Source organism: Peromyscus maniculatus, chromosome X (assembly GCF_049852395.1).
Source record: "Peromyscus maniculatus bairdii isolate BWxNUB_F1_BW_parent chromosome X, HU_Pman_BW_mat_3.1, whole genome shotgun sequence".
Classification (NCBI taxonomy): domain Eukaryota; kingdom Metazoa; phylum Chordata; class Mammalia; order Rodentia; family Cricetidae; genus Peromyscus; species Peromyscus maniculatus.
Window position 1 is genome coordinate 2327757 of NC_134875.1, and position 8624 is coordinate 2336380.

General features: G+C 52.9%; 1 protein-coding gene across 4 annotated transcripts; it reads left to right on the forward strand.

Moving 5' to 3' along the window:
- The first annotated feature begins 470 nt into the window (after positions 1-470).
- On the forward strand, positions 471-4775 carry Pnck (pregnancy up-regulated nonubiquitous CaM kinase). 4 transcript variants are annotated; one of them, XM_015986139.3, is made up of 12 exons: positions 471-491; positions 1332-1401; positions 1752-1883; positions 2223-2297; positions 2398-2536; positions 2713-2836; positions 3045-3120; positions 3215-3327; positions 3409-3487; positions 3559-3646; positions 3773-3917; positions 4370-4505. In XM_015986139.3, the coding sequence occupies exons 2-11, from the start codon at positions 1334-1336 to the stop codon at positions 3908-3910; spliced, it is 1032 nt and encodes a 343-aa protein (XP_015841625.1). In that variant the 5' UTR covers positions 471-491; positions 1332-1333; the 3' UTR covers positions 3911-3917; positions 4370-4505. The 4 variants fall into 4 exon arrangements, with proteins under 4 accessions (XP_015841625.1, XP_006992542.1, XP_006992541.1 ...); XM_006992480.4 differs by lacking the exon at positions 471-491 and adding an exon at positions 520-599 and having other exon boundaries at positions 4370-4775; XM_006992479.4 differs by lacking the exon at positions 471-491 and adding an exon at positions 757-883 and having other exon boundaries at positions 4370-4760.
- The last annotated feature ends 3849 nt before the right edge of the window (positions 4776-8624 follow it).

Consider the following 8624-nt stretch of genomic DNA (forward strand, 5'->3'; position numbering starts at 1 on the left):
TACCTTTCTCTGCCCAGCCATCACTTCCTGGGATTAAAGGTGTATGTGCTTCCCAGTACTTGGATTAAAGGTGTGTGCCACCATTGCCTGGCTCTGTTTCTCTTGGAGACCGAGTCAGTCTCTTGTAGTCCAGGGTGGCCTGAACACACAGAGATCGAGATGGATCTCTGCCTCCCGAGTGCTAGGATTAAAGATGTGTGCCACCACTGTCTGGCCTCTATGTTTAATCTAGTGGCTGGCTCTGTCCTCTGATCTTCAGGCAAATTTGTTAGGGTATACAATATATCACCACATATGGCAACATTTTTGGAAGAAGTCACCGGTGGTGCAAAGGCCCTGGGGCTTTTGGGGCACCCAGTGGGCTGCCAGGGCACCAGAACATCCAGTAGTCAGCAAGCATAACTAAGGAGCCAGATAGTGGTGGCCAGAACCCGGGAATTGCCTTACAAGGAGCTCTGCAGTGCTGCGGCCACAGCCACCGGGAGCCCAGGGTTCGCGGGGGCGTGCACAAAGTGGGCGGGACCGGCAGGGTGTGGGCGGGGGGCTCAGCGCTTCAGCTACTGCGGTAGGCGACATTGCGGCGGCGGCGCCAGCTGCAGGTCTGCACCACCTGCCTGCAGCTCTGGGCTGGGGGCAAGCGGGCTAGTGGGGTGGGCGGGCCAGGGCATACATGCTCCAGGCCAACGGGCAGGCGCCTTAGCTCCGCAACCTCCCCCGCGCACACCTGTCACGCCCCGCGCACCCCTTGCCCGCACGCGCGCGGCCCACGCAGCTCTGGACGCAGGCGGCCGAGGTTGCGGAGTTCCCCGACTCCAAGGCACCAGGGGCCAGGCAGCGGTTGGGTGGCCGTGGTCGTGACAGGTGGCTGCGAGCAGGGTCGCAGGTGCATTCGAACGGATTGGTGGCCTAAGTGGAGTGTGCTTGAGCTGTGTGACGGTGGCAGGTCTGGTGGGGGAGGGGCACGGGCCTTAGGGGTGGAGGTGGGCCTGGATGAGCCAGGATGGGAGTGTATGGAGCCTTCTGGAAAATAACCGGCAGTGCTGGCTCGATGAATGGAGGCAGAAAGGGGGTGTAGTGTTGGTGGCTAACACTACTTGCGCTCTGGATGCTGGAGTCGGGGAGCACAGGCTGGCAGCAGCATAACTGGGTGGGAGGCCCGCATGCAGTGGCTTGCCTCAGTGGGAGTGTGATTCTGATTGTGGGGGAGGGGAAAGGTGTACTTGGACTGTGGGGTGACTCCATCCTGAGTTGGGAGAGATCTGGCTTGGTGGGCAAGGGAGCTGCGCGTTGCCAAGGGACCTAGCTCTACCTCCCCACATCCTGCCCCCCAGACATGCTGCTGCTCAAGAAACAGACGGAGGACATCAGCAGTGTCTATGAAATCCGGGAGAAGCTGGGCTCGTGAGTGTGCATGCCGGGCTGTGGGAGTGACCATTTCCATATGTGAGGCGTGTACACATGTGAGCGAATGTGTGAGGGAGCCTATAAGTGGTGAGTGTGTTGTGAGTGTGAACATGGGGGGGAATTGTGAGGTATGTTGTTGTCTGTGGGAGGTGGTATGTGAATGTTGGTGAATGTGTCAATGTGGGTGAATGTGTGTGAGGTGGTGTGGGGATGTGTGTGCACACTTGTAGGTGTGTGTTAGGGTGGGTGGTATGACCTACGCACTTCCTCCATTTCTGGTCTTGCTCCTCCTCTCATTGGAAACTTCCCCCTCTCTTCTTGCCTCCCACCATCTGGCTCTATGGCAGAGGTGCCTTTTCCGAGGTGATGCTGGCTCAGGAAAGGGGCTCTGCTCATCTTGTGGCCCTCAAGTGTATCCCCAAGAAAGCACTTCGGGGCAAGGAGGCCCTGGTGGAGAATGAGATCGCGGTGCTCCGCAGGTATGCCCGCCTGCCCCTTGGACTGGGGAGACCTGTGGCCACAGGCTGAGTCCTCTGGACTTACCAGCCCTGGTTGCCAATCTGCAGGGGGGCCCTAGGTATCTCTTCCCCTTTGAGTCTGCATGTCTCCATGGTGACATTAGAGGCACCCTATCCATCTGTGCTTTATAAATGGCCTACAGCAGTGTGTGTTCTAGGAAGTCCTGCGCTAGTGGGGGCAGGGATTGGTAGGGAATGGGAGCCTAGGTGAAGGAAGAGAGGAAGGGAGGGCTCAGGACAGAGCTCTTCCAGGTGAAGAGGCGGCAGTGGTCCACAAGGAGCCTTTTCTCTCTGTTGCAGGATCAGCCACCCCAACATCGTGGCTCTGGAAGATGTTCATGAGAGCCCTTCTCACCTCTACTTGGCTATGGAGCTGTGAGGAGGGCTGCTGGGGGCGGGGCTGGGCAGAAGGGGTGCAATGCCCAGATCCATGCCTGGGTCAGTTGACCTCTTGCCTCATTCCTCCTGCCTTCAGGGTGACAGGTGGTGAACTATTTGACCGCATCATGGAGCGGGGCTCCTACACAGAGAAGGATGCCAGCCACCTTGTAGGGCAGGTCCTTGGTGCTGTCTCCTACCTTCATAGCCTGGGCATTGTGCACCGGGACCTCAAGGTGCCTGGATGTGTCCCCACCCTATCCCACCTACCTCTGGCCCTGAGTGTCTTCTTCCCAAAAATCCACTTCAGTCTGGGTGTGGGGAAATTAAGGGTGCTGGAGGCCCACCCTGTCCCAATGCCTAAACTATTCTAGGACTCATAGGCTCTTTCCCTGGCCTCATGTGTCAACAGCCTGAAAATCTCCTCTATGCCACACCCTTTGAGGACTCCAAGATCATGGTCTCTGACTTTGGCCTGTCCAAAATACAAGCTGGCAACATGCTAGGCACGGCCTGTGGGACCCCAGGATATGTGGGTAAGAGGGAAGTATTCTAAGGCTCACTGTGGTCGGGAGGGAGCTGGTGACCCTGGGGATGCCAAAGCTCCAGGACCTGGGGCAACTGCTACCTGTGGCAGTCTATTCCTGGGACTGAATAGGTACACCAGGTGTGGCCCTCAAGGGCATGACATGTGTGCGTGCCTGTGCAGACATGTCTGTCTGTCTGTCTGCCTCTGGCCGCCAGCCCCAGAGCTCCTGGAGCAGAAACCCTACGGGAAGGCTGTAGATGTGTGGGCCCTGGGTGTCATCTCCTACATCCTGTGAGTGACCGCTGGGACGGCTCAACTCCTACCTGCCTGCCCCTGCTGGGTTGGGGAGGGGTGGACATCTGGGTGATTCATCTGTGGGTGCCAGGCTGTGTGGGTATCCCCCCTTCTACGACGAGAGCGACCCTGAACTCTTCAGCCAGATTCTGAGGGCCAGCTACGAGTTTGATTCTCCCTTTTGGGATGACATCTCAGAATCAGGTGAGTGCAAGGCTGGCCCTGTGCTGGGGAGTGACAAAGGGCACCAGGGACAGGGCAGACTGACCTTGCCCCCTGCTCCAGCCAAAGACTTCATCAGGCACCTGCTGGAGCGTGATCCCCAGAAGAGGTTCACCTGCCAACAGGCCTTACAGCATCTTTGGTGAGTGGGATGCCTGGCAGGTGGTATCGGGGCAGGAGAAACACCTGTGCCAACTCGCAACCTTTCTCTAGGATCTCTGGGGATGCAGCCTTGGACAAGGACATCCTGGGTTCTGTCAGTGAGCAAATTCAGAAGAATTTTGCTCGGACCCACTGGAAGGTGAGAATGGAGAGAAAGACTACTATGCTTCTATTTCAGGGTGTGGCCACTGGTGTCTTGGTGCTGGTCTTGGAATTGGTCTTGTTGCCAGGCCCAGCTTGGCCTGACTCCACTCTCTTTCCACAGAGAGCATTCAATGCCACATCGTTCCTACGTCACATCCGTAAGCTGGGGCAGAGCCCAGAGGGTGAGGAAGCCTCCCGGCAGGGTATGACCCGTCACAGCCACCCAGGCCTTGGGACTAGCCAGTCCCCCAAGTGGTGACAACCAGGTGTGTAGGCCCTGCATCCTCTGGGAACTGGCTTCTTAGGGAGCCTAAAGGCCTAAAGTGCACTAAGTGGGATCTGAAGGGTCAAGGTGAGAGAGTGGCAGAGAAGGAGAAGCTGGGCAGAGGATTACAGCAGATATCTTATGTTTTTTTTTTTCGAGACAGGGTTTCTCTATGTAGCTTTGCGCCTTTCCTGGGACTCACTTGGTAGACCAGGCTGGCCTCGAACTCACAGAGATCCGCCTGCCTCTGCCTCCCGAGTGCTGGGATTAAAGGCGTGCGCCACCACCGCCCGGCACAGCAGATATCTTATGCTAGTGGGATAGGGGCATGACCTCTGAAGTCTCTATGAAAGGAAAGCCAAGGCTTGAGTAAAATGCTAGGAAGGATCTAAGAAGTCTGGGTACCTCTTGAACCTGTTTTCCTCTGCTTCCTTTTTCTCCCCTCCACCCAAGGTGGATGCCAATGAAGGCCAAGTGGACTGACTCCCAGCTTTTCTTTCCTCCGGCTCTTTTGGTCTCCTTACCTGCCCCTTGTCCCCCAGGCTTGCCTCTGCTGGAAAGTTTGAGACTGTGGGTGTGCTGCATGGCACTGGGGTAGGGGCTTCACCAGTATGTTTCCCAGCCTCCAACCTCATCTGTGGTGGAGGCTCCCCTCCCCATGTGGCTGTCCCACTCTATGGAAACTGAGGAGGTGTTTGTGAGTGGATTTGGGGGCCATCCTTCCTGCACCTTGCACGCACACATGCATCGCGTGGCTGTTCTGTGCTTTGCTGACTGTGGGTGATCCTGCTTGTGTTGTAGCCCTTCAGTTCCCTCTCCCCTCAACCAATAAAGACAAACAGAGCAATGCCCTGGTGCTGAACTGAGTCTGGGATGACTGTGGGGTTATGGGGTCACCTCAAGGAAGGACATGAAGGAAGCAAGTCCACTGCCATTGGATCTACACTGGGTCTTGTGCTCTGCCTCCTGTACCTCTCCTTGTTGGGATCGTGGTATAGTTCAAGGACTTCCTGATTCTGTCTCCCAGAGTGCTGCCAGCAAGAGGATGGATGCCTGGCTGCCTGGTTGCCCTGGGTCTGATAGAAAATGGATGTCAGCAAGGTCTACTGGGCTGCCAGCAGGGGGCGATGGCAGGAGACATAATTCACCACCAGCAGCATCTGCTCCAGATCCTTAGGGCTGTATAGATGCCCTGGGCTGGAAAGGGCTTGAGCCTGTGGAGAAGGTTGCCAGAGTTCGGGATACTTTCCTCTACTGCTGCTTCTGCTGTGACGGGCTGTGGGCTGTCCTCTGGTTCTAGTGGCCCTAGCCCCACTTACCACCAGTAGGCCAGGGCTCCAGAAGTCCGCCTTGTTGGGCCCAGTCAGGGGTAGGCCTCAGCCAGCCAGAGTTTAGAGGAGGCTCCACTTCTTTCTCGCTCTGCTTTAGCTTCCAGTATGTGAGCTGGATGACAGAGCCTGACTGGGATGTGTGTGTGTGAGAAGTCTCATCTTGTCAAATTTTGGGATCCAAAGGGAGGTACTGAGACACAAGACAATGCTGGCCTGGGTTTCTGGGCCAGAAGTTACTCTAGGTTTCAGGATTGGAACCAGGAGGTCTGGAAGCAAGTGAGCAGCTTCCTCCACCGTCTTCATGGTCACCCCAGGGTATTCTCTGCTTCAGGCTTTGGGCCATGTATCCCTGACATGCTTACTCTGTATCCTGCTGTTCCTCCCATGGGGTCACTGGAGGGAAACCTTGGACATTGGTACCATAAATGGGTCTAAGTAGCTTGGTTCACTCACCTCCATGTCCTGTCCTGGGTCCTCATTGTCTTTTGGTCACCTTTGCCAGTCTCTTTTTGACCGTCTCTGCGTCTCATCTTTTCCCTCAGTCATTCATGACACCCACCCATTATTATTTTGTTGATGCAGTACTAATTGGACCTCTAAACTCCAAGGGAAGAGGCTCTTAGTGCGTGAAGGCAGTGGCTTTATGAGGATGAATGTATAGGGAAAGTATTCTCCTAGCTACTCTGGGAGCCCTAAGCATGAGCATCAGAGCCAGCCTTCCAGAAAGAATCAGTGAGTGCTCTTCCAGACTAGGCGCAGGACTAGGTCACTGCTGCCCCCTTGACACAATGGCCTTGGCAGAGGGTGCAATATGTCCTCACCACCAGCAGGGGATGCCACAGACACATGTTTAGACATCTGTAAGCCACTTAATTCCTTTAGTACCTGGGGCAGCAGCTCAAATTCATTCATTGCCTGCCAGCCCCCTAAATCCTGTCCTAGATAAATCTGAACTAGGTGGGAGAGGTCCATCCTGATCATGTTGGAGTGGAGTACCAGGGACACCTCTGGATCATACAGAGGTAGCATGTCCTTCATCCCTCTCAAATCTTCCCTTTGGAGGAAGGCAGTTTGTGAGAACAGAACTTTGGGTTACCTAGCAGAGGGACTGCTTGTCTTCTCTGTCTGTTACTGGAAGGTAGGGGTGCTAAGACATCATTGCAGGCTCAGACACTGAGGCTGGTCAATAGAGGAAGGAGCCATACCAAAACCTGGAAGGGGACAGCCTGTGAGCAAGGATGCTACTGATACGTTCTCTACAAGCAGCATTCTTGCCCAGTTTTGGGTGAGAGCTGGGCTTTAGATGCCTGTAAAAGTCACGTGCTGTGAATCAGGAGCCAGGTTCAGTCTTTCAGGGATAGACAGGAATTCAGGGGGTACCCTCTTGTGGGTGTCACAAGAGGACATTGCCTCACCAGATCTTGGCCAAATAGGACTCATACTCTATCTTGGAACAAATGTGAGTGGCAGAGGTTTCAGAGGAGCTCAACCTGTAGGGCTATGTGGGTGACAGATAGGAGCTGGTTCTGTTGTTATTTTGAGACTAAGTCTCATGTAGTAAACCCAACTGGCCTCAAACTTGCTGTATGGCCATGGATGGACTTCAACTTCTGATCCTCAGGCTTCCACTTCCTGAGTACTGGAATTATAGGTGTGTAATGTTGTGCTAGGGATCCTACCCGGGTTTAGCGTATGACAGGCAAACACTCTACAAACTGAACCTCAATCCCAGCCTGAGATAGGAGCTCTTTAGGAGTTATGTGGATGGCTCTGGCAACAGACCTGGAGAAAGACTTAACTGGGATGGCTTTGTGGGAGAGGTAATGAGATCACTTTTGGATACAGTTAAGTTCAGGATGCCTGAGGGATCCAAAAGTAGAGAAAAAGCAACTTACTCTTCACTCTTCTCTTAGCAAATATGTATTTAGCTTTATAGCTAATATTTATGGAAGGCTTCTCTCTCATAATAAAAAGGGAGCTGACAATGTCTCTTTATTGGCCACTTACCTTATACTAGGCTTTGAAAAGCTTAATGTATGGTCACTTAAAGCTCACCTGTGAGTGAGGTGGCTGGTGTCATTATCACCCTCACCATTAATGTGGGGAAACTGAGGCATAGAGACTCTAAGTAACTAAGCCAAGGCCACAGAGCCTGTGGCAGAGTGAGAATCTGAAAACTGTTCTCTCACCCCGAGTTATTCTGCCTGCATCTATGTGAAGGAGGGGGTTTGCTTGGGACATAAGGACTCCGTAACTGAAGAAAGGGAAAATTCTCTCCAGCACCCTCTTATCAGTGTTCCCAAAGAGAGAGAATACCAGGCTAGATTTCATTTTTGTCTTCAAAGGATTTTGTGTAATTATTACCATCCTCTGACTTCATCTAATGTCCTGTTAAATAGAAACCAGGGAAATATTTACATAGTGGCAAGGGTGTGGTGTAACATCTGGGCCCTACAAAGATCCCTCTAGAGTTCAGAGTGAAGAATGGCCCAGAAGTGGAGTAGAAATGGTGAGTGGGAGACAGGCACTTCTGGGTTCACATGAGGAACAAGGCACATGACACAGAGAACCTTTAGCTGAAGTGGAACTCAATAGAGGTGGTCTGTCAGGGGAAGGGTAGGAGTGGGTCATGAATAAGTCAAGGGTGTGGCCAAGAACCCAGGAAAGAGCTAGGGATGAAGGTCCCTTGGATAGACAGTGACTGAGCTGGCAGCACAGCCACAAGCTCCATCCTGCCAGGCATATGTCTGAAGGACATGTTTCAACCACATTCTCTACCCAAGCCTTGCTTTAGCCAGGCCTTGGCTCTCCATCCCTAACCCTAGGGAGCACTTTATGTGTTCTGGGGGTCAGACTCAGGTTGTTAGACTTTCATGGCTAGAGCTTTCACAAACTGAGCTGTGCTTTTCAATATTTTCAACCCTATCTGGCCATTTTGATCAAAATTAAAACCTTATCCTCAGGTCTCCTCCTTCACTGTTACCAGGGAGCTTTATCTTAACCTTGAATGATCCTCTGAGCAGAGGCCAAGTGCTTTTTGCCAGATTCTTCTTGCTGGTCTTTTTTAAAATTTTAAAAATTATTTTATATGTATGAGTGTTTGCCAGCATGCATATTTGTACTCCATGTGTGTGCCTGGCAGGTAGATCTCCGTGAATTTGAGGCTAGTTAGGTCTACAAAGTGAGTTCCAGCCAGCCAGGTCAATACATTGAGACCCTGTTTGAAAATAATTTTTTTATTGGAATAGAATTCATACAGCACAAAATTCACCCTTTAAAGTGTAAAGGCATGGTGGTGTAGGCCTGTAATCCCAGCACTTAGTAGCTGGAACCAGAAGGTTAGGACTTCAAAGTTTTTCTGGACTACATAGCAATTT

Excerpts from the sequence above, each read along its gene's own strand:
- Pnck (XM_015986139.3), top strand. The coding sequence starts at position 1,334 with ATGCTGCTGCTCAAGAAACAGACGGAGGACATCAGCAGTGTCTATGAA. Across the intron at positions 2,298-2,397 it reads CTCTACTTGGCTATGGAGCT|GGTGACAGGTGGTGAACTAT; the intron begins GTGAGGAGGGCT and ends TCCTGCCTTCAG. Across the intron at positions 3,488-3,558 it reads CAGGCCTTACAGCATCTTTG|GATCTCTGGGGATGCAGCCT; the intron begins GTGAGTGGGATG and ends ACCTTTCTCTAG.